Genomic DNA, 26,271 nt, shown 5'->3' with positions numbered 1-26,271 from the left:
AAACGTCCCATCTCCATTTGCCAACAATAAATGTTTGCCCTCCCCACCCCCCCCCCCCCACCCCCATTTTAACCACCCGGGCTCATAATTATTGCACAACCCCTAATGCACCTTTTTGGATTTTCTGCATCCGAACATCCTAATTATCAGCCTTTTTACCTGTTTTATATTATGCACCCAGACTGTCCATATGGTCAAACACCAGTCCAGTGTTCTTTCAACCCTTGCGATGACGCAGAGTGTACGCTCTATCCCAATGCGTTTTGTCAAGCTAATAACTGTGGAGGATGTAATGCCGAATTCTTTGATTGGCCTGTTGGAGGGGAGAGAGTTGAATGTGGAGGTAAAGTATATTATTCATGCGTCATCAGTCTAGAAATAATAGGATACTTGAAAAAAATGTATGCAGCTATTGATGGTTGCTGTGTTGTACTCTTAATATTCTGAAAAAGCTTCTTGCTGGCACGGGGACCCTACTTTTATGAGAACGTGTTTTATTGTTAGCCATAGATGGAGGAGGCGAGTTGGAGGGAGGGTGATGGCCCCTTAAATATTTTTCATAGGACGTCCCGCTCTAAAAAATCCGAGTAGAATAAAAAAATAAAGCAATAATTGCCAGGTGCATGTTCCTTTTTAGCCTAAAGGGGCAAAATATCGTAAAATTCCAAATTTTACCTTCATTTTTAGCCTAAAACAGTCTGATATTGTGATCGAACCTATCGTTCAACACAGCTCACTGTAACGTCGATTTTGTTGTTTTTTTTAAATAGGGACTAGGGTAGCCTAAAACCGGAACAAAATGAATATTCACATCACAACTTTGTGTAAATTTTGTCCCGATATTTTGAGACAGGGGAGCTGTGGTAGGATACTTTTGAAGTCGCTTATTTTTACGTTGGAATCACAGAATAGTAATAATAATAAAAACCCCATCATTTATGATGTCTGCAAAAGATGCAAAAGTAAAACTGTATGATGTTATAGCGCGTGCATGCTAAGGTAATAATAATGTTTCTTATTTATACATATGTGAGTTACAGTTTGAAAAACAGGTAAACATATAAATGATATCTATAATTTGGTTTTTGCATAATATTACACTCTAGGTGTTATTACATGTGCTAATGTACGATGCGCAAATGGAGCCACGTGTAGAGAATCGTCTTCTGGACCTATTTGTGTGTGTCCGGACGGTTATACTGGGGATCTGTGTGATACTAGTAAGTAGATCTAGCCTGTGATTATCATTATGCACTTTCAGTTTCCCACGCGTTTGACTAATGGGAATTGTATTGCTTACTTGCCTCATGTTTGGGGAGCACATTTTCTTCAATATTTTGACAAGTTGTGTTTTTGATCGCAAAAATCGCATATTTTTATTCCTGATTCGAATTCTGCGCTAGGGTGCAGAATTCGGCAGAACTTTGACGAAAATGTTGCCCTTTTGGACACTAAAATGCATTCGATACTTAATTAACATCCGGTGCCCTATGTGCTAGCCGCGTGAGGCCTCTAGACCTTTAAGGGTAGACGAGGTATTTATTGTTGGTCGAAGCATCCAAAAAATCGATTTTCATTATCTAGATCAATATATTATTGAAAATTAACACCTTGATGTTTTGCAAAAGTTCATTCTACAAATTGTATATTTTGCAAACTTGATTAATTTATTGTTGTTAATGAGTTATGTACGTTTTACAAAAGTGTTGTTGTTTCAGCCCTCTTTACAACGTAACTCAAGAACCGCAGCACCTATAAAAGTATATCTGTGATATTTTAATTCTTCTACACGCTCGCTATGAATTGAGCAATGCAGTTTTTCCCAAAGCGCGCTACCATTCGTAAGATGCTGTGAACTACCAAATCACAACAGTTTAAAATAATTAATAACCTTAAAGAACATCTAAAGAGCCTTCTAATTGTGGTAATTTCTTCCACTAGATCCGTATTTTCCCGTCAGCTTTGTTCTGATATTTTGCAATTATACCATTTAGAGACCATTGTAAAGGCATCTGTGCCTTTTGTGGACTAAAGTGTATCTGCATTCTGGCGGATATTCGTCTTTCTGCCATAAGCATTAGAATAAGCACATGATGTCAACGCAAATGACACTTTCCACTCCATGTATTATAGCCTAATCTTATTCAATAAAGAACATATCCATCCAGTACGTATGTGATATCGACAGGATATTGGATCAATTTTTATCCAGTGGATGATTTAAGGAAGCTCCATCATGCACTGCAAAAGTGTTATCACTAGAGTTTCAACTGCCACTTTACTTTTCAAATCCCATTGAACTCTGTGCAAAATATGTTGTTTTAGAATTGTGTGTGTATCATTATTACTTGGTCGATTTCAGATCTAAAGTGATGTATGCATAAAGGATAACTCACACCTTCTGTAGATAACATAAGATGTGAAATCGACCAGCTTTTTGAAGGTGTTTTTATTGTAAATACATCAGTCCAAATTCAAATTTAACCATGCACGTCTATGCAGTGGGCGGGCAGTGCTTAAATCATCCTCTGAATTGTTATCCTAGCAATGTTCCAATACTTTTGTGTAGCGTGTGTGTATGAAGGCTTTAGCGATAAGGTTCTCTACTTCTTCTTCTTCTTCCAATAGTAAAGTCCGCGCAAAGCGTAAAATCGTACTTTTAGGTTCATTCAGGAGCGATGCCCACGTGGCGACAAAGCTGATGGGAACCACTCACTGCAGCCTCTATGATTGACTAAAGCCATATAAAATCGATCACCACATTCTTTCTCTTTTACCAGGTATTTGTCCACCAGGTGTGCCATATGTGTCTTGTATTATCGATCCATGTGACGTCAGTTACTGTTACCTGAAGCCTGATGCATTATGTGTGCCTGATTACTGTGGTGGATGCAATGCCAACTTTTATGATCCATTTACTGAAGTCCCAGTTGCATGTTGGAACGGTATGTTTCAGCTAATATATGTATGTAGAAATATTACAGACAAGTAAACTCGGGATTTTATGCAGGGTCCCACATTACGTTGCAGGTCCCAACCTAACCCTTACACAATTTGTTCTATTTCACTCAATTTGTGGCTGAAAATGGCGTAAATGTTTCCTATATACTAGTGTTTCCAAAACAAGCCTTCTAGTATGGCACCGGCTACCAATTATCCCTGTTTGACAACAATTGCCGAAGGTTTCTATGTGACAGATAAATAATTCGTTTGGGTGCATAAGTTGTCAAGAAGAAGAATTCAAGTGTAAAAGGTTCTTCTCCTTTTTATAAGATCTAATAAAATGGTATTCTAGATGTTTTTGAACCGTCAACACTTTTGTCTGGTATTTACTCCCTTCTAGCCGATTATTTATGAAACGGAATATAATTTATAACGCACCCCTCTCGGCTTGCCAACAATTGCTCCCCCATTCCCCATCCCCCCCCCCCGGGCTGGCTTGCACAGCCCCTAATGTACCTGTTGGCTTTTTGCATCCTAATTGCCGACCTTTTTACCTGTTTTATATTATGCGCCCAGACTGTCCATATGGTCAAACACCAGTCCAGTGTTCTTTCAACCCTTGTGATGAAGCAACGTGTCCACTCTCTCCTAATGCGTTTTGTCAAGCTAATAACTGTGATGGATGTAATGCCGAATTCTTTGATCTACCTGTTGGGGGAAACAGGGTTCTCTGCGAAGGTAAGTTGATTCATACGTCATCAATCTATAGTATGTATACCTTTCTCGAGTCAGTAATTTTTTGTGTGTGTGTTTATTGTATCTCTAAATGTAATGATGAAAGTATATAAAAGTATACATTTTCAAAAAGGGAATGATACAAGCAATTAAACTAGCATAACATATTCCTGATTTAACAGTTATTGAGAAAATCTCAAAATTTGATTTTACTTTACTGACTCGAGGAAGGTATACGGACTTTTACAGAAATAATATTCTTGAAAACAAATGCATGTATTGATGTTGGCTGTGTTATACTCGTATATTCAGAAACAGGTTCCAACTGGCAACTGGGGCTCCTAAATCTTTGCATGGAACGTCCGCCTCTAAAATCCTAATGGAAGAAAATAAATAAAGTAATAATTGACCTGTGCATTTTCCTTTTTAGCCCCAACATCAATGTTTTGGGATTAAATTGGGTAAATTGCAAGTTTTTGTACGCTTTGCGTGCACTGGCCAATCAAATACTAACGTTTACCTTCATTTCGGGCTAAAATAACACGATATTGAATGTTGTTTACGCTCTTCGCGCTCAAATATCCCAGTAAAACCGGACAAGATATCCATTTCTCTTCTAAATGTTAATGCTTCCACTGTTGTTTAGTTCAAACATATCATTCAACACAGGTTACGTTAAATTGACAGAAACATGTACGAAACCATTGCGGAACAAATTATAGGTATTAAAGATTTAAGGGTCCTTCTGGGGCAATGCTCACATGGGGGAAGTGTCCATTCATTTTGATTGGCGTTTGGGGAGATTTGTTATAGGGATCCCGGGGATATGGGTCCAACACTGTTTCCGCATACGAGTCTGATTATCATTACCAAGCCCTAAATACCGGTACCCAATTGTATAATGATGGAGAGAAACAACAAAGAGCCACGTCTAAGTGAAAAGTACTGTACGATGGTTCGAACCCGCAACCTTCCGATCATGAGTCGAAGCCGAGAAACAGATGGTCCACCATACCCGCGTGCCCTCAGAATCAATAACGAAATAATACCCATATTGTTTCACTTTTACAGATAATGTTGCACCCACTATTACTTGTCCCGGTGATATATCGGAGGCTATCCCGTACTGGCAAGCAGGCACTCGCGTTTACTTTCCTGCAGCATACGCCGATGATAACTTCGGGGTTGACTTCATCTCTTACACTCAAGAGTCAGGATCATTTTTCTATGAGGGAGAAACGTACGTTACAGCAACCGCTGTGGACCTTAGCGGAAACTACAAGTCCTGTACATTTTTGATAAATGTTTACATTTCTAGTAAGTGTTGCTTTCATTGCAATGTTTGTTTTAGCTAGAATATTAGTTTATAGTTTCAAATGAGAGTGGTCTGTCTTACCAAGGGCTGCTAAGGGAACAAACCAAGAGATCGATGATCGATGCCGCAGCTGACGTGGCTTATTAATAGTTTATAGTTTGCATACCCGCATTTATCTTACCTAGAATTTTCTTCTAATATTTTGTTTGCTTGTATAATCAAGCAAGCTTCGTTTAATGGATGCCCGAGTTGTTACAACCAGGCACCGATCTGGAACTCTAAAGAGATCCGAAGCACAAAATCAGTTTTTGATGGCTGCTTGTGACTTTTATCCCGTGTTTCTCCTGTTAAAGTCTTATTTGTTGATTATTTGTAGTGAAGACACGAGTTAGAGTTCAAATTACAACCTTTTTAAACATATTTACTTGCATAATTTAGATACCAGGCCCCGGACTGCACCTCCAAGAACTTTGCCACCAACTACGAAAGAAGCGACGCCAACACCTCCACCTACAACAACAAGGGCTCCGATCATAGGTAAGCCAACAACGACAACGACAATGACAACAACAAAAACAATTAACGGGCAATTAACACCAACAATAATATCACTAGAGAAATATCAACAAGAATATAGCACGATGGTAGCAGTAGCAACACCACCAACAACAACCAGTTTAACAATTTCTGACACTACATGTGCAATAATTTCTGACACTACATCCGCAATAATTTCTGACACTACATCTGAAATCAACTGTTTGAATAATTTCAGGGGACAGTGTAAAGAAACTACATTCTATCAAACAAAATACATATACTATTGTAAATAAATAAACAAAGAGAGCTTTTTTAGAGAATATTCTATTTTCACAGATATCAAGATGCGCACGGCATTTTGAGTATAATTTGGCAACTCTATTATTGTTAATTATTTGGGAATAGTGGTTGAATAGAGGAGCAACAAACAAATAATTTATTCAAATCACACTTTCACACATGCCAAATTCGTCTGGTCCCGTGGATCATAAAAAATACAACGTTAGTGGGAATTACTCTTTGTACATGAAGTGCCTCATCCACAAAAGTATAAAGGGTTTTAAGCAAATCATCGATACACATAGTTATATACGAACAAGTACACCTGCACATTTATGTCTCAACCCCATTAGCTCAGTTGGTAAAAAGTCGGACAATTTCATGAGTTTTTTACGGTAGTATATTCCTTCATTTTAAAGACACGCAGCCACCAGTCATTGACTGTCCCGAAGACATCATCAACCGGGGTAATGATCCCGGAATGGACTTTGCTACGGTGACCTTGCCACGAATAGTTGCATATGACAACCTTGACGACAGTGTCAGCGTAACAACGGATATAGCATCGGGAAGTCAATTTGTATTCGGCGAAACACCTGTGACGGTTAGAGCGACTGATGACGCCGGGAACTATAATCTATGTATATTTACTGTGACAGTTATAGGTAAGTATAGGGGACAACCCGCGGTATTTTTCGGAATTGGGCAGATGTGGCGTACATGACAAGTAACGGTAATGGGATTAATTTTGAATTTTGATGACAAATGGTAAATTTACCAGCATAATACTGGAACTTCGGTATTAAAAAAGGAGCTAAAATTAAGATTGCTGAAACCGGATTAACAAATTTAAACTTTAAACTTTAAAATGAAGGTAAAGTAGGAAACATAGATTAGCAAATGGTATAACAATCGGCCCTCATTATCGGGTGATGCTGAGACTTTGACTGCTTGTACGCGGTATGTTATCTTCTTCGTCCATGACTGTAATGCATTGACGTATCTAGGAGTTGTGGTGGCGCCCTGGGCAAAGATACAGAATGTCGCCCAAACTGGTTTTTTTTTTGGTTGCATTTAATAGTCGTCATCTTTAATACTATTCACTCAGGTGTCGACTGCCGACAACAATTTTCAAAATAAAATGTAAAAATTCAAAGATTTCAGAATTGTAAATTTTCATGACAATGTTTGAAATCGGCATGAAAAATGCATTTAAATTGTTAAGATACCTCTTGAGCGCATTGAGTCATAGTCGAAAGTCGCGACTACGATTATTGGCGGCATGCAGCACTGCTATTCTCGTGCCAAGGATTTGACGTTGGGCGTTCGTGCTAACGAGTGCAGAGCGACCGTCGAATGTAGATCCGATAGAGCAACCGGATGTAGATTTACGTCATCGAAAACGCTACTGCCAAGTTATGATAGAACCATAGCTATATTAGACTTTCTATCTCAGTGTTGCATTATTCCTATGTATTAATTCATATTGTTTTCTGATAAAATATTTTGTAATGGTAACAGATATTGAGAAGCCTCTTGTAGTGTGTCCAAGACTTACCGTCAATCTAGCTGCAGACCAAGCCCTGCCTACGGCTCGAATTGAATTGAATACACTTGGATTAGCACCAACCGACATCTACGTAACTGACAATTCCCGTGTAGCACCTACGATCACCCAGTACGATGATGTTCAATACTTTCCAATTGGGCAAACACTGTTTATGATCTATGCTACGGATAACGCTGAGAATGTTGGACATTGTAATGTTACAGTAACAGTTTATGGTAAGTTGCAATAACTGGACTCAGGTGGATAATTATTCTTATTGTTTATCTTTTTGATCCTTAAACTGCTTCGTTTTTATTTTAGACCGTCATCCAAACATTCCGCAACGGCGATCCATATCCGTACATTGCAATATACACGTTGCGCTGTTTATAATCTTGTAATACGATACATAAATTAATAATTATCCTTCATAATATCGCCTTAAGATACACCACAGTCAATTGATCAGTTGCCCAAGCAAAATCAGCCGGAACGCGGAAATATTAAATTTTCAGTTTCTTATTAGATAGTGAAAAGCATTTACATAGCTGCATTTTGCAGAAAACCACATTGAAATTGAACAACCAGTTCCAATGATATGAACAATTAAAGAGTTTCAAAAACCAAAAAGGAAACCAAAGGAAATATTTCCTTTGTTTGGCTGTATCTCAAAATCAATATTTCCGAGTTCAGACTGATTGTGTTTGATCGCATCACACAATGATGCGCTGTTTATAACCTTGTTAATATCAGTAATTAAAGCAATTATCTCCTTTACAATATCACTTAGTTCATAGTTACACAATAGCCAGCCCATTGATTAGGTGCTCATTAGACCCTATTGTCATTTGACAGACCCGTATTAACAGTACTACAAACTGCGTTGCGTTTAGTATTATAGATTCTTCTATCGGTTCTTCATAAAAAAAAAAAGCTTCTTTTTATACCACCGTTGAAATCCCAGCAGCCAAAATCAGTTGCCCAACTCATCAGACCCTCTTCTCATTTCCGACAATCCATACGATATTCTAGCTGCGCTGTTTATAATCTTGTTAATACGGTACTTAAAGCAATTCTCCTTTATATCGACCATAGACAATGATAGATACACAACAGCCCATTGATCATACGGACTAGCTCATTACACACCTTCTTCTCATACGTACAGTATTTCAACTGTATACGCTGCGCTGCTTTTTCATAATCTTATTAATAATGTACATTTTACTTCTTATATATCGCCTTCAGATTCACAACGGCCACAGATCAGTTGCCCTGATCATCAGACCCTCTTCTCATTTGTCGGGGATCTTGTCGATGGTTCATATCCGTACCTGGTGCCATTAGCGTATGCATGGGACAATTCAAGAGAGTTTGAGCTCTCTCTTCAGATCAGATTTCAACCGTATGATTTAGAGGAGATATTCAACTTCCCACTGGGATGGTCTTATCTGACTTACACCGCCACAGACCCATCGGGCAACCCTATTGCGTGTTCATTCCAAGTTGAGGTCAAAGGTTAGTCAAAGAAGTGATGACTTATGCTGGTTTCATACTTTCTGTCTCTTGCCGCTGAGCTGCTTGACGCTTCATCATGCCGCTATCTTGTATTTTTCTGCAGAGCAGCACGCCGCTATGCGGCAGCGGTATGACTCTGAAAGCCAATGTTGCCCCTCTGTACCGCTCCAAAATCGTATTTTGTTCTCTAGTACGTCAGAAATCAAGATGCCGCGCACTTTGCCCCGCGGGGCCGGGGCAAAGTGGTGGAGTGATCGATGTATCGGCTTGCCGCTAGTCACCGCTAGCGTTTCTGGTGCGACTGCGCAGTGAAGCAAAATCATCGTCAAAGCGGCAAGCGGCAGGAAAGTATGAAACCAGCATTACTAGTATACCTGTCGATGTATTCTGCTCTGCCACGACAATGTGACCTGCCACAACGAAATAAGTATAAAGTCGCAAGTTGGTAGTTTTGAGACATACAGGCTGACTGAGTTGTTGGCTTTGTTTGCCGCGCACCTGTTCAAGCCAGAAGTATGTCTGTATGTGAATGGGGACACAATGGGCCATTCACGAAGGAAACAAAAACTACCAACTTGCGACTTTACGCTCATTTCGTGGTGTCAGGCCACATAATTTATGAAGTATAATGTGAGTGAACACTACGAATGAGCCGTAAACTCGGCAAATTGTATATTCTGAGATACAGTGCAAAATGTACGTGAAGGTCGTATTCATAGGTGTCTCAATTAGGCGCGACATGTTTCTCATTTGATAGCGTTTAAACCAATCAATAATCCTATTGCTGAAGAGGATAATAATCTTCTACATATATAATCGTTAAATAGATCTAGTCTTTGTTTGCTTTGGCTAAATACTGTTCAAGTGGTTGGCTAGCAATTGCATTGTAGGTATGTATAACCAACAATGCCAATGAGAGGACATTCCTGAACCTCGTTGACTTGGGATGATTTGAAATGACCGCCAATTATGACTTTATTACAAGCAATGTAGAAAAAGAGACACGTGTAGAACCAATAAAAAGGTACCATTTTGTTGAAGGAGCAGAGTTCAACAAACCATAACCCGCTTCTGGATATCGTTTGAAGTCAAATGATATACTATTTTAAAGCTTATGATATATATTTTCTAAACACGAAATAAAGCAAAATTGACCGGGGCCGACTTTACAGCTGATTCGTAGTGTCCAGTCAGTCACATTTGACAATTTGATATTTTTGAGATGTTAAGGAAAGATGTTAATTTGAAGTTGTTTTTGATTAACTGTATGATATGCTCGTATAAATGTTTTGACAAGTGAATAAAATGTACTTAGTCACAAAATGTCAACAATTTTTTGGTGAAAAATGATCATAATTGGGCAAGAACAAACTTATATTAGACGGGCAGATATTGGTGTTCAATTTAAGCAGAAAAAAAGGCAAACCTTACAAGTTAAGTTAAGTAATGCTGGGGAAACGATTAAGCATCAACAATGAACTCCTGTACTTGTGTATTTGCGTAATATCTGCTTGTGTGTATTGTATACCTCGACTGCCTACATTAGTACCCAGTTCCAACCACCGTTTATCAGTGGAAACTGGTGACCTAATGGATGATAAAGCGTCCGTCTAATAATCGGAAGGTCGTGGGTTCGAATCCCATGTGCCGGGACATCCCCTTCCTTTTTATTCAAGTTGGGTTGTGTGCCGGGAGGGATTTGTGTTTATTTGTTGTCTTGTTTAATTGTTACACTTTGGGTTGGTAAACTGGTTTTTGTTTTTTGATGCACAGTCATTAATAAATGCGTATCACTAATTGCTCGAGCAATTGTACAAAATAATGCACGCGTATCGAGCAATTGTACAAAATAATGCACGCGTATTGAGATGTTAATTCATCTAATAAAATGCACTCACCCGTTGAGAGTATCTCAATATGCGTGCATTATTTTGTACAAATTTCACTCCCAACAAGTGATACACATTTATTAAACTTTTATTATTCTACTTATATGGACCTTTCATATGAATAATATGTCCGTAAATATGTTCACTTTTGTTTTACCACAGTAATTGAAGCCGTTTATGAAGGATCTATTCGGCTTGATCAACTATACACCAATGACCTGCTGGTAGTCACGTCAAATGCCCACAAAACAATTAAACAAAATTTCGAATTACAGGTATGATCATGATAATACAACTAAAGTCTGCACAAAAAGTAACTCGGCTGTTATAAATACGCCTGTAGATTCAGAACTAATAATTGTTGTCACAATATTTCAACATAAAAAGAAGGATGATTCATTTACACGCATTTTGATACCCCATTTGTCAAATTGTATTCAATATTGACAATACATGTACAGCAGTGTTTTGAAAGAAACATACCCCAATTTAAAAGTTGCAGTTATTTGTATTGATTTAAAGTAAGCGCGAAGATAATGGCGGGTTTACGTGTTTACAGTGCTGGCATTATAACCATTGATCGCTGTAAACTGCAACTTTTAAATTCGGTTATTTTTCTGTAAAAGCACTACTGTGTTGTTAATATATTGAACGACATTTGACGTAAATAAATCATCCTTCTTTTTATGTTAAAATATTGTGAAAACAATTATTGCTTCTGAATCTATAGGCGTATTTATAACAGCTGAGTTAATTTTTGTGCAGACTTTATTTAAGTACATATAGGTATCATTATATAGTTTGTAAGTGCCTAAAAAGAAAAAATAATAAGTCTTTTACAGCCAAATCGACGACTAATGTAATGATTAGTTTTTCCATTAATTGACTAAAAAGTAAAGTCTTTTGGCCTATGCATCAATTTGCTTCATTCAATGAAGCATGCGTACACACTACCAAATTGATTAATCGAATTAATGTAAACATAATAGGAGGAAAATCAAGGTATTATTAGCACTAACGCCCCAGTTGCTTTTTGGCGAGGTGGAAGAAAAGAAAGAAAGAAAGAAAGAAAGAAAGAAAGAAAGAAAGAAAAGAAAGAAAGAAAGAAAGAAAGAAAGAAAGAAAGAAAGAAAGAAAGAAAGAAAGAAAGAAAGAAAGAAAGAAAGAAAGAAAGAAAGAAAGAAAGAAAGAAAGAAAGAAAGAAAGAAAGAAAGAAAGAAAGAAAGAAAGAAAGAGGAGAGAGAGAGAGCGGGTTTTACCCGACTAAGCTTTCCGTCGCCATATGACTGTTCGCATGATGACGCAACCTCAATACATTATCTATTGATGTATTGAAAGAATTAAAGAAAAATAACGGTTTCTGGTACTTTTGTGGTTTACTGAAGTCGTGTTCACACGGTCGGACATAAGTCACTTATTATCGGCAATACGTCACTATTACCGATATTAAGTCACTTATTACCGATAATAAGTCACGTATATGTCTGACAGTGTTAACACGACTTGAGTTATTATTTTTTTTAAAATCAATATGACCAAATTACATTGGGACCAATTTTGCACCCAAACATTGTTTCTGGTGTTTTGTTTACACCTAATGTGAATGCATCTGTAGGTCTATCTTCAGCAAGTGCAATGTGATGAACGCACATTTCATTAACTAATTAAAGTCATGTTCATACGGTCGGACATAAATCCCTTATTACCGGTATTAAGTCACTTATTACCGGTAATAGTCACTTTTTACCGGTAATAAGTGACTTATGTCCGACCGTGTGAACACGACTTAAGATTTACTGATCTTCATTGAATTAAGGTGGTACTACACCCCTTGATAAATTTGTGTCTATTTTTGCATTTTTCTCAAACAATAATGACACTGGTAACAAAGAGTGTTGTTTATTATAGGGGCAAGGAATCTAGTTACTACACTGGAATTTCAGTGACTCAAGACAAGCTGTACGTTATTTATGATAAGGAAAGAGGTACCGCTAGAATGTACCTCATTTCTTAACATATAATTATAATGAACCACTTGTCTTGAACCACTGAAATTTCAGTGAAGTAATCGGATTTCTTGCCTCTATAATGTACATAACTTTTGTTACCAGTGTGTAGTTATTTTTTGAGAAAAATGCAGAATGAGTCACAAAATTTATCAGGGGGTGTAGTTCCACCTTAAGCTATTCCCAAATGTGAACAGGGTCTAAGATAACTTATTATAATGTGAAGTGGCCTATTGCTGTAAAATGCTATGATAATGTGATATGCATGACTATTGTATGATCTGAATGCATTTCAGATTAAGGATCTGTTCAATGGTGACCCCGATTTGTCAACAGTCTTCGGTGGAGCCAACGTGCAACGGTTTACATCTTTTACCAGGTATGATTATAATAAATTGGGGGTTAAATTCCAGTTTACCTCGCTACTATTTTAGCGTTTTTGTTTTGTGTGTGCTGGCTACGCTACTGGGAAAAATGCCAAATTGACCACTAAACATCTAAACACCAAATATCACCTTGATTTTGGATAAAGTATCGTGTTCTTCGCGTGTAATAACGTCCCACAGTGTCATCGCCCCGATATCTTCATGGTAGAAATCGCCATGGTAGGTTGAATCCACAGCCACGCATGGCCATTTTATTCCGACCTTATGAGACGCATAATTAGCCAAGTGACCTGACTAAGACTACTGACAATAGCCGGGTAATTGATTTCTCGCTGTGTGAGTAAGCTTGTATACGACATTGCGGTCAATGGTCATACTGCCTCCACTGGAGTAGTGAGTGCAGCTATAGCCTGCGCGCTGTAGTCCATACAGGACCAACGCAATATAAAATTAGAATTTTGGTCAGATTTTGAGTTCAAGACGCACGGCCTTTTCTCAAGACGCAAGCTAACGACTATCATATCTGTTCAACACGTATTTTCAAGTGTATGAGACCAGATCTGGTTTCTTGAGACGAAATCATTTACGGGAGATATTCATCATTTTCTACCCCGGTATCCGAAGGTTTTTGTCTGATATCAAAATCGTGCATAGCAATTCATGTGTATCGATCCCGGGTATTTATTTTAGTATCTCTGCTGCACCAAATAATTATTAGCCAGGCGATGTCGGTGTGCGTCCCTGTAACTGGCTGTATCAAAATCAATGATGCGGGATTTTTATATCCACCAGAAACTGATACCCCCAATTGCACTGACACCCCCACGTACCAGGTACCTTCAGTAAAATGACGTGTTAAACTACTGACATCGTTGGGGCCGGCGCCGCCACTCGAAGATATATAGGCTATATGGCAGGCTATTATGGAAAACTATATAGACCTACTTTTAAATTTAACATTAGGCACATTCAAAACAAAAAAGACAAATGGCTACAAATTATAAACTACTACGTTTATTAATGTCCGTGGTTTGGGTTATAATTTGATTTGTGTTGTTTCATTTCATTTCAGTGGATTTACCAGAGCTGTAGCGCATTTTCGCCTAGGTTTCACTGACATTCCCAACGACTTCAGCGCCGCCCTCGAGACTGATGTTGAACAACTTATCTCCAACAATGAAGCAGCTCTCCAAGCTAGAGATGCTACGCTAGAGGGCGATCTTCGACTGAATTAAGAAACTTTTTTTTATTTATCAATAAACAAAACACTATGAACCACAATGGATTCATCCCAAATTTTCATAGGCTATTTAAGGAATGTACACATTTATTGGGGTCAATGAATTGTAGCCTGATAGATGAGCATGTTGTAGTGAAACTGATTAACGGGGTTACTGAAGAACCAGTTGACAACAATTATAGTTAAACAGGTTGTTGAAGAAATTTATAAAAACGTGTTTAATTATTGTTAAACATCTGCTCTTCAGTTTCACCCGGTAAACAGGGTTGTTTAAACTTTTAAAGAGCGTGTTAAGGAATTGGATAGCAACATTTGCACAGTGTTATTTGTGGGACCCAAGACATATCGAGTTGTACTCTAAATACGCAGAATGTTCTTCAGACTGTCGGATATCAAATAATTTTGTGTTTTGAAATTCGCGATATAATTTATGGCAAATTATTAAAATTTAAGTTTAAATATTTAACAGTGTTCGAAGTAAACTTTATAAATCCAATGATTAAAGTGTATGTAGCTGTGATGACAAGCCGACTATCAATTGAAAATTATTTTGTCCTTTCATACTGAAGATATTCATATTAGACCTGATTTTGTTGGTGTTTTGGGGAAAAATCTACATCTTTACGAAAGGTCAAAATGTTCACAATGGACAGCTTTTCATCCAAGCTACATAAACTTGAAGTACATATCAAGTTAGATTTATACCACATATTAATTTTTAATCATTTGGCAGAAAAACGTGTATTATGTCGCGGATTTCAAACAATCAAAATTATGTGCGATGTGCTCTGAGGGCCCACAAAAAATACGTGAAAACGTCGCTATCCGAGCCCTTCTTAACATTGTACAATTTAAATGTATATATAATGCTTCACGATTGTTCATATAGAATATATGTTTATATTCCTTGATAAGAAAAGGATTCATTTTGTGTTGGTGATAAAGGTATACTTTTTTGTTGTTGTTTTGTTTTTCCGCTATATATTTGTGTTTATGGATAGGGCCTTTTGTAAATGTAGACTTATAGATACTAAAAGACGATAGACCTATAATGATTCTCGTTTCATAATGTTTTAAGAAGTCATCAAATTGTTTGAAAAAATACGATTGAAATGTTGTTATTAGCACAAGTCGAGTGGTGTCAACACGGTAACTATGATCAGCAATGCTCTGCGTGCTATCCATGCGCTTCAACAGAAAAAGTTGAAATTGTGAGATATTTTCTCAAAATATCAAGAGCTATCTTCGGAACCACTGCACCAATACTAGGCATGTTTGTACTCATTTTAATGCATTTTTCAAGCCGATTTCAAATATGGTCATGAACATTAACATTTCTGAAATTTTTGAATTAAAAAAAATTGAAACATGTCGTCTGCAGTCGACACCCGCGTGAAGAGAGTTAAAAGTACACTCCAAAATATCTGTGTTTATCCATTGGACACATTCTTGCCTTTACTTTGTAAACTGTCGTTGGGCAGGAAAATCCTCTTATGTGTTTTTGATTCCTGAATAATATGTTTAAAGCAAAACCTCCAATGCAACCTATAGAAGGTTTTGCTTTAAACATATATTCAGGAACCAAAAACACAGAGGAGGTGTTTCCTGCATGCCCAAGGATTAAGTATGCTCTTTATACAAATTCCAAAACACCAAAGTGAAAGCAAGAATGTGTTTAAAAGGCGTTTAAATGCTTAAAAACTGTTTTTGCAGTGCTTTAATTTATGATATTTATTATTTTGAAGGTATCATACTTTATTTTATTTTATGGTAACTTAACCCATATCTCTAACTAATAACTTCAAATTACTTAAATCTGTAATTTCAATTTCAAGGTTTAAAATAATATTAATAATAAAAATAATAATATAGGGCCTATTTTAAGACTTGTACAATATTCTTAAATAATCTTGCATGGTCGTTAGTCTGGATAGTAGGGTAATATGGTAAAATGCAATGTGTATAAAAATACAGACAATATTATACTCGGAGATAATCTGATGACCGTGCCACCATTTCCTGAAATGTTAGTTACAGCTATGTTCTTCTGGAACAATTATTGTTTTATGGATAAATTTTAATGTCATTGTTCCGGCCTTAAGATTGATACTTAACTTTTTCCAAATTGTGAATGGGTTTTTGTGATAAACATCTCAAAAAAATGTAATTTCCTTCCTTTAAATAATAGTCATTATTCAAAAGCTGGACCTCACAACATTAAATTGACCGGTGTTTTATTGTTTTCTGGGCTATAGTAGCAAATGAGGTGTCAAAATGCGCAGAATTAAATTCTGCTTCCAACGCATTTTACAGATTTGTAATACAATATCCCGTTTTGGCACTTATTTAAAGGGAGGAGGGGGGGGGGGGCTTTTTGGAGATGTTTACCTTCGTCTAGTTCTTTGCGCGGCGAAGGATCCGGCCGAAGGATCCAATCTAGCACCCCCGCAGGCATGGCTCCTCACAAAGGATCCAAAATTATATGCGCTGGTAAAATACCTCTGTATAGTTCACAATAATTTAGTATTAAAATAGCCAGTAAACCAGTTGGATGTAGTAAGAAAACGTTCCAACCAATATCTGTGTTCCAACTGATACTTTTTTCGTGTCACGATGGACATGCATGACATGCAATGTCTTGCCTATGATGGAACACCATTGGCGGAGAACATGTGTAGGGGGTGTAAACTGCATATTCATGAATAATGATTAAACTGCATATTCATTATGAAAGTCCGATAGTAGGCCTATGTATAAAAATGGCAGGCGACCAAATGTTCGTTCAATACCGTTGCAATTAAAAAGCACAGTACTATTTTGTAGAGTAAAAATATTATATTTTTGTAAGGTTTGGATAATAAACATATATTTTGAAATCATACAAAAATCATAAACAATGTAATTTAATATATTTGTGTGATGTTGTGAATATAATTATTGCAAGTTTGACTATCAGGGGTCAGGGGCTATTCCAAAAAATAGATGCACACCCCATAATAGGCCTATTTTTCACCCTGACAGTGACGTCAACATCTTGAGGCTGTTTTCGCGTCTAACTATGTGGCGTCTGTAAGTGCGAGCGTGCGTACGCCAACCATGTTATATAGTCGTGCTCGGTGACCCCAACGTTTTGAGCGGCCGCTAGCTACTAGAAGCTGCGCCCAATGAAATGTCACATTATGGTGAAAAATGTTGCAGAGCAGTTCGGATTTCCAGACCTTTTGTCCAGTCGTGATTGTAGAAAATCCAGACTTTTAAAGTGTTCAAAAGTGCAAAAAAAAAAAATATATATATATATAATATATAATCCAGCAGAAAATAGTTCCAAATACTGAAAATTACTCAATTTAACAGCTCATTAATGACAATTTCGTGATTTTTCATTCATTGAATTAAATATCCAAGCTTGTCGACATGTATAACAACGACCCTTTGTTATGGTCAGAGGTAAAAATACTGTTAAATGCTACACATACAACTTTCTATAATTTAATAAAATAAGTAACACAAAATCAGGAGTTTATGTACACTTTAACAGTTGCCCTTTATTGAACTACTGCAAGAAAACACATCAAAACTAAAAACTAAAAATTAAAGTTAATGAAAATACATGTCGGAATCTCATTGCATGCCCCTGGCCCTGCCGACTCAATTCGATATGCAGCGCTAGATAGTTGGTAGGGGTTAAGCCCCCTCCCCATCCCCTGGAGACGTTTAACGTACAAGTTACACTGTACCGCCTTTTCCTTCTCTATTCCTTCTTTCCTCTCCCGACTGAAAACATCTGCATTTGTACGTCTGACAGTATGCCAGAAATTATGCTACTTCCAATAATGTATCTGCACCTATAGGGCATCCAACTTTAAATCATCGCCCTTCGTGTTTTTCTACTGTTTTTACATTAAAGGTTTGCTGTTTATATTCATCCAAAATGGAGCTAAGGACACTCTGCCTCGCAATTGCACTTATCTCTCCTGTTTATGCTGCAGTGTTGAACTCGGATTTATGTCCTGAAAATGACGAAGTTGTTTTAACGTACGGAAATTTATACACTTTTATCAGTACAAACTATCCAGGCAATTACAACAGCAACTCATCATGTAATTGGCGTTTCACCGGGCCAAACGGATCAAGAATACTACTCACATTTATAGATTTTAAAACCGAAATATGCTGTGATAAATTAAAGATTGGAAATGGACACGATCCGAGCGTCAAAACCAGTTCAATATTTAGTGTTGCTGGACAGGTTACAGCGAATAGAGCCTTTGCTTCTACAGGATCTAAAATGTGGATGAATTTTACGTCGGATGGGGAGAATAACTTCAAAGGTTATAGTTTGGAGGTTGTAGCGTATCCTGCTGAAGGTAAGGTCGTAAGGATGATGTTATTGTACTTACATGATAATACCAGCACCACAAGATTTCAGTCAGGACACTTAAAAAATTATAAGTAGAGTATCATACCTCTTTAGGGAGGCAGGGACGCAACTTGCCACCCCTCTTCGATCCCTCCCTCTCCCTACATTTCAGGGATATAGGATATGGGGGGTCTTCGAAAACCTGTGAACAGACATTCGGTTGTTGATTTTCTATATACCCACTATTCGGTTGCTGACTTTCTCTGCACCCCAATTGAGTGGATTGGTCTGCACTTGAAATTGTGACCCACCCATCGATATACCAAAAATCGTTGAAAAGGTATCCCCAAACCGTGCTACATCCCCGTACACTTTAGGAAGCCCCCCCGAGCTACCTATTTAGGCATTTAGGCCTACTGCCGGTATCGTGACAATGTGTAACATTCGCGCCCTTCGCCGGATTTGTTCCACTCAAGAATTCATAAAAGTGAAGCAGTTAGACGATGTTGCAAAATTTACCCCCGTTTGGATATTTTGCCCGATACGCGGGCCGATACGCCGCTATACTTCTGACGACGACTCACTTATTTGACGTTTAACAAAGAAACAAGAATAGTCCGTTTAGTCCGAATTAAAAATTATTTAACATTGTTTGATATAGACAATCAATATTCACAGACAAAAACTTTCTGGAAATGGGCAATTCAAAGCGCATAATTATTATTCCGCAACGCGAAGTTTGCATATGAATTTCTGTTTAATGCAGCAGCCAAACATGTATAGGTAAATAGCATGGTAACTATTTTTGATTATATGATTATAAGGTAGGAAAAACTTTTCCAAACCGCCCTAATTTCCTAATTTGCATATGCAAACTTCGCGTTGCGCAATGATGCGCTTGAATTTGCCCAAATACTTCTCGTCTATAGGCTACCTTTAACAATTTTCATGACAAAATAGTTGTATTCTTTAAACTAGTAATTAGGCCTACCTTTAATACTATTTGAAACTAAAAAATATGGGCAACCTTATTTGTATGTGAAACTTGAGATAGGCCTAAATAGACATTGATTCCACTTAGTCATAAATAGGCCTACCTGGGCCAATCCCATGGGGACTCCTAAAATCAGTTTTCATTACAACTAACTGCATTACTCGGACAGGCCGTCTGTTGCTATAATACGTACTTCCATCTATGCTATACTAGCTTATACTTAAAGGTGGTACTACACCGTACACCCCTGATAAATTTTGTGACTAATTTAGCATTTTTCTCAAAAAATAACTACACACTGGAAACAAACGTTATGTATAGGGGCCAGGAATCCAATTACTTCGCTGAAATTTCAGTGATACAAGACAAGTGGTTCATTATATATATATTTGTTAAGAAATGGGGTACTTTCTAGCGGTACCTCTTTTCTTATCATACGTACACTGCAAATGTTCCCGAACACATGACGCTTCTCAGACGCGTCCGAGGTGTTCATAATTGTCTCTTTAGAACACTATTGTATTTGAAAATATGATAAGCCTTGCACATTAGTGTTCTTTTAGTATAATGTAGAACACATAGTATTGATCAGACGTGTCACAAGTGTTCTGAATGATTATATTGAATACTGATGTTCAAAAATGGAACGCATGAGCAGATAGAGGCGTTGGAAAGCTGCGACGTGTCAACGAGAAATCCACGGTGCTCCTTTGAAGGAGGGATATAAGTAACAACAACAACAACAATGGCGATACAACGTGGAAACGCTCCCGGGACGAAGCTATTCCAAACTGTCTTTTTCAAGACAAATGGGATGATAGTGAGAGTAAATTCGAAGGATTTAGAGAAGAATGAAATTCAGGGCAACTTTGGGAGCGACTCGGAGCCCGTAGGCCTATATCTGTTGACAGCGATGAACAAGCATCGGAGAGACACAAGAGGGTGACTATGGCCGAGCGATTAGGCCTAATGCGTTGCGCTGTCAGCCGGGAGATACGATCAGCGAGGGTTCGAGTCTTGGGTGAAAACTCTCTGATTTCATCGGAATTCTTCGGAACACCGCCATTATCTTGTTTATACTACCATGCATTTGTTTATTGTCGAGATTTTGAAAATGTATAAATAAAGGTTGAACACCAGCATTCTGAAAATCAATGTTTGAACACGTGTCATGTGTTAAAAAACCGTTACATTTCTTTCATGTGTCCGAGGTGTTCATAGATAGTAATTTTGAACACCAGAGTTTAAAGGATTAGAACATGTTACACTAGTGTTCTGAGGTAATAACACATGTGTTCTCTACATTAACACTAGTGTTCTCTAAATAAGTTGAACACGTGTCATGTGTTAAAAAACCGTTACATTAATGAACGCGTTCCATGTGTTCTGGCCAATTTACAGTGTACCACTTGTCTTGAGTCACTGAAATTCCAGTGTAGTAATTGGATTCCTTGCCCCTATAATATAGGCCTACATAACGTTTGTTACCAGTGTGTTATTATTTTTTGAGAAAATTGCAAAATTAGTCACAAATTTATCAAGGGGTGTAGTACCACCTTAATAATTTAAGTAATGTGTGAGAGCTGCCTTCCCGCCCTCATGATATTATCTGATTGATAAAACCTTTCTCTATGGTATTTGTTCCCCCTACCAAATTATGGATGGGAGCTATAAGGAAGTTCAATTATTACCCATTGTGTCAGCGTTACGTATGGGGACCCTTGAATTTTATGATGTCATGGATGTGGGATTGTGTTTGGTTATTAGTAAACACTATTAAACAAGTCAACTTCTTATAATCTTTTAAACCAAGTTAACTGAATTGAGAACTCACTATGGTTTCCAAGAGTATGTGGTTCCCAGTAGTAATGGGTAATATAGGTACACGGTCAGTATACTAGCTAATGGAATAATCTGTGATTACAACACATGCTGTCAGCATTTTAAAGTTCGTATCCAATTGTGACTTTCGATCCTTCGTGGGAGTCATGTATAGGGGGCATATAGAAAAAAAGTTTTATTAATTGAGGGGGCAGGATGTGAAAACATTACCACAAATACACAAGTGCATAATAATATGTACTAATAATTCTTGATATTTGTAATTGACCCTGACTTCCATCCTCCTAATATAAACTGCGTTAAAAATTGTTTTTTTAAAGACAGTTCTTGTTTAGCATCATACAGGAAAGATATCCGGCCAGTTTGTAAAAAAATTTGCATTTGCTTCCTTCACGCAGCCGTCTTTATGCCCTGCATAAATAATGTGATGCTTAAGGGATCGGATAGCGACGTTTGCACATTATTTTTGTGGGATCTGAGAGCATATCCGACACACCAAATTGCATTCTGAATACAAGGAATGTCCTACTGATATCAAATAATTCTGATTTTTTTAAATTCGCGATATAAAACCAATTTTATGGTAAAATTTAATGATTAAAAATCGATATTTTTAACAGATCTCGAAGCATACTTGATAAATATAATGATATGTACTTAAAATGTACAGGGTGTCCCAAAAAAAAGAGGCCCACATTGCGCCCTCTTTTTCTCCTATTTCTGAAAAGTTGATCAAATATATTTTGGTATGTAAAGAAACCTTCAATCGTTAGCTTTAATAAACCAAAATAATTATTTCAATCGGCTCATAACTTTTGAAGATATGTCCTTTTAAAGAAATGTATCCGTTTTTCACTCTGTCCACGGAGGAGGTTTGGCTACTTCAAAGATTGAAAAGTGCATATACCATGCATGAATATAAAACATTCCTCGATGATAACTTTATAAAATAACAACTTTATTTAAGGGAATGGGCTTTACCGGTGGGCTTATGGGTTATGGATTTTGTTAAGTGTCATTAATTTGGGCGAAATTGATGTGGGATGGGACTTCTTTTGCTATACTTGCAATTACTTATGTTTTTCTCGTTTCTTGCTTTCTTTTTATTGACAACATAAGTCATTTCTCTTTTTGGAATAAAAGGTAGCCCTGAAAAGGGCTATTTAGTTTGTCTTTGGTTCTTTTGAAGTGAGTTTACTGTGCTGCTCTGCCCTCTACCTGGTTGCCTCCGTGACGAATACAGGTTTCAGCCCTAGTTCTCATTGCATTAATTGCGTTCCGTACCATCCTTAAGGCCTTGTGCGCCGGATACTTGCGAATGCAGCAGTAATACAGGGTTGCGAAGATGTTTGAAGCTATCTGGTGATCCTCGCTTATAGTGAATGCTTTCCCAAGACTAATGCTATTATATATCGATGTCATTAACCGTGTGTTTCGTTTAAATCTTTGATATAGCCAAACCTCATCCGTGGGCAGAGTGAAAAACGGGTACATTTCTTAAAGAGGGCATATCTTCAACAATTGTGAGCCGATTGAAAGAATTGTTTTGGTTTATTAAAGCTAACGATTCTTTACATACAAGAATATATTTGATCAACGTTTCAGAAATAGGAAAAAAAGAGGGCGCAATGTGGGGCCTCTTTTTTTTTGGGACACCCTGTACATGTATGTAGGTCCTACTACTCGTAGGCCTACTCCCCATTCCAGAAAAATACAGAATTAATTTTTTTGAATAAAAAAAATATTATCCTGTTTTGTCAAATGAAACATAGGGCCTAGCTAAATCCTAATCCTTTAGTTAGTCCTAACTAGCAATAAAAGTCACATTTTAATATTTAGCCAATTTTTGGAAATAAGGCCAAAAACATGCATTTTTGGCATGTTTTCTGACAATCGAGTCACAAAAATCAAAGACTTGGAACAAAGTCTAAGCATTAAAAATCTTGAGTATTTGCTGAAATTTTGCTCTGATTTTCACTTTTCTGTGTTACTTTAATTAAATGGTTGGTTATAAGAATGAAGCATGCCTTTTCCAAAAATTAGAATGCATAAACTGAAATTAGTCTTAGTACAAGTCTTTGGGCTTGATTATCACAGCATACGAAAAACACCCTAAAAATGCATGTTTTTGGCCCTTTATTTTGTAAATATTAATTTGTGACTTTTATTGCTAGTTAGGACTAACTAAAGGATTAGGATTTAGCTATGTTTCATTTGGCAAAACACGATAATATTTTTTTAATCCCAAAAACTCAGTTCTGTATTTTTCTGGAATGGGGAGTAGTATAGCTGAGAGGCAAATCTTACGCAAAACAAGGAATAGAAGTGTGGGTTCAACTCCATGCCACTCCAACTTTCATGGTAGTTTCACAAACATTTCAGGTCATTCAACTTGCCCGGCGACTAACCCCCCTGAACAAATAGCCTACACTGTGAGGTTGTATATATTGTACTTTATTCTGCAAACAATATATCCTAAATGTTTACGCGTTGAGCCATGTTGTAGGGTGAAGGTTGGTTTGAGAAGGGGTAGGGAAGAGCCGGGGGAAGAGATATAAGGCGTTGGTGATGGGGTGGTGGGTGTGGTATGTCATATCATTGTTTACTTACTTTTGTGGTATGTCATTGTTTACTTACTTTTCTCACTATTTGCATCTAAGAAAGAACAGAAAAATCATCAAAACTAAATGTGTGAAAAAATTAGAAAAATAGCTCAGGCCAAACCAAGTACTTCAAGTACTTATCCATGGCCGTCACCGTGCCAGTTTTTCATGCACCGTGACCGCCAGTCACTCATCCTATCTAGTGAAGGGTAAATCCTTAATCCCGGGAGGGTAAAGATCCCATCACCTAACGCCACCCCTGACCTTAACAGGTGGTAAAATAGAGAACACACCCAGACAATTTGAACGACACCGGTTTTTGTCTGTAAAACCATCGATTTTACTATTTTGAGAGTCCAATCAGGTTTGTTAATATCAAATTTGATGTGAACATTTATTAACCAGTCTGCATGTCTGGGAGACTCTTCAAACGCAATTATGCTTTTTATCTATTACCCTAGACTTCTCCGTAGTCCACTTGCCCATTGTGCATAGGCATACTCTGGCTATATTATAATACATTTAAGCATAAAACTCTGATTTATATTGATTTGTGTGCCACTGAAAGATTTTCACATTTGTATCTGATCTTTTCAGTCACCGCACTCCCTCTGTTTTTAACTAAAATTGGCCATGATGTAATGCATCTTTAAATGGATCTGCCTTGTGATTGGTCGCCCATATCTCGCTATGGTTTAAATCTTCCGGGCCCGGAAGATGTTTGATGTTTGATGTTCATCAAACATCTAGCGCGTCTTGTACTATGCCATGCTTAGTACTTGTGGTTAATGGACTGATAAACAAGTATGCTTGACAGTGTGTTTTTAGAGAGCTAAGTCCCGGGGTAAAGTTCTGCTTAAAATTGAAAGTCCATAGTCGGATTTTCGGGGTTCGCTATCAATAAACTGGTAGATTCCAAAATCAGAATTTTTCAGTATTAAAGTGAGCCATTATAATTATGCAAGATAGTGTTGCATTCAATTACTTTTATTGTCACTAATCATCTGATATTTTTAACTCTTTATGACCATTTTACTATTGAATACTTTAATTTTAATAAACATCAGTATAATTTTGAGTTCAACGAAATGGGTTCATCATGACTAATAATAACATATTTTTAATAAAATTCGACTATGGCATAGTCTATCTATTACCCCAGCAAGCACAAAACGCAAAAGGTTATAAAAGGTTGTCAGAAAACGTTTAAATGTCGGGTTATATAAAGGGTATATTAAGAGTATAAAACGTTTTCATAACATTAAAAAACATTTTTTGATAATCTACTGCTCAGCAAACACAAATGTTTTACAGAAAACGTTTAAATGTCGGGTTATATAAAGGGTATAAAAACGTTTTAATAACATTCCAAAAACATTCTTGAAAACTTGATACAAAACATTCTAAACAGAATGTTATTTTGGGAGTTGAAAAATATTTTGCGAAAAATGTTTGCCCAAAATATTTTCAATAACGTTTTAAAAACGTTTTCATGACCTTCATATAACCCGACATTTAAATGTTATTAAAAGGTTTTGAAAAAAACATTTTAAGAACATTTCTGTGTTTGCTGGGTTCAAATATTTTACCATAATGTTATTTAAGTATTAACACAATATTTGGCAAAAGATTTCTCTTGTCATGCTTGTTTTTATAATTTGTCAATTTAAAAAATGTCACAAATGGATGTGTTTCTCAGTGAAGATGATAAAACATGTAAAAGGTAGCAACAAAAACCAGCTCACATGATACATAACTAATCAGGTTTTTTTTCGGGGGAACCCTTTTCAGATCTAAATTTTTTTTTTTTTTGACATAAAAATTAGAAAAATATGGGTCAACCCCATAGAAAAGCATATAAACTCAATTTTCCCAGGAAAATTTGTGGTCATTTTTTCCACTGGCTTAGGAGGGTCAAAACTTTTAAGGGCCCCCTTTTGCATCAGCCTCCCCGACAAGTGTTTATGAACGGTCCCTAAGATCTGTATTTTCTTCAACCGTAACGTGCCCTGAGGAAAAGCATGCCTTTATTTATTTTTTTAATGAAATCATGAAAAAACTTGACCGGAGAT

General features: G+C 37.1%; 2 protein-coding genes across 4 annotated transcripts in view; both read left to right on the top strand.

The window, feature by feature from the left end:
- The window catches only part of LOC140162784 (uncharacterized), a 53,048-nt gene extending 35,741 nt beyond the window's left edge, over window positions 1-17,307 (top strand). Inside the window, exons 13-25 of one of the 3 annotated variants that reach the window (XR_011860346.1) lie at window positions 182-343; window positions 1,107-1,220; window positions 2,781-2,945; window positions 3,520-3,681; window positions 4,750-4,995; window positions 5,432-5,530; window positions 6,232-6,477; window positions 7,334-7,597; window positions 8,610-8,879; window positions 10,931-11,043; window positions 13,071-13,153; window positions 14,233-15,562; window positions 15,803-17,307. Coding sequence is in view for 2 of the 3 variants with exons in the window: in XM_072186081.1 (XP_072042182.1) it covers window positions 182-343; window positions 1,107-1,220; window positions 2,781-2,945; window positions 3,520-3,681; window positions 4,750-4,995; window positions 5,432-5,530; window positions 6,232-6,477; window positions 7,334-7,597; window positions 8,610-8,879; window positions 10,931-11,043; window positions 13,071-13,153; window positions 14,233-14,395 (2,087 nt within the window). In the remaining variant the exon portion in view is untranslated. Of the gene's footprint in view, window positions 1-181; window positions 344-1,106; window positions 1,221-2,780; window positions 2,946-3,519; window positions 3,682-4,749; window positions 4,996-5,431; window positions 5,531-6,231; window positions 6,478-7,333; window positions 7,598-8,609; window positions 8,880-10,930; window positions 11,044-13,070; window positions 13,154-14,232 lie in introns of all 3 variants that reach the window. The other 2 variants (XM_072186081.1, XM_072186083.1) reach the window with 2 other exon arrangements.
- An 845-nt stretch (window positions 17,308-18,152) lies between these two features.
- The window catches only part of LOC140162783 (CUB and sushi domain-containing protein 1-like), a 60,824-nt gene continuing 52,705 nt past the window's right edge, over window positions 18,153-26,271 (top strand). Inside the window, exon 1 of the mRNA XM_072186080.1 lies at window positions 18,153-18,767. Coding sequence (XP_072042181.1) covers window positions 18,332-18,767 — 436 coding nt within the window. The 5' untranslated portion in view covers window positions 18,153-18,331. The remainder of the gene's footprint in view (window positions 18,768-26,271) is intronic.

Source organism: Amphiura filiformis, chromosome 10 (assembly GCF_039555335.1).
Source record: "Amphiura filiformis chromosome 10, Afil_fr2py, whole genome shotgun sequence".
NCBI classification, from domain to species: domain Eukaryota; kingdom Metazoa; phylum Echinodermata; class Ophiuroidea; order Amphilepidida; family Amphiuridae; genus Amphiura; species Amphiura filiformis.
This window is presented reverse-complemented; position numbering and strand designations above follow the sequence as displayed.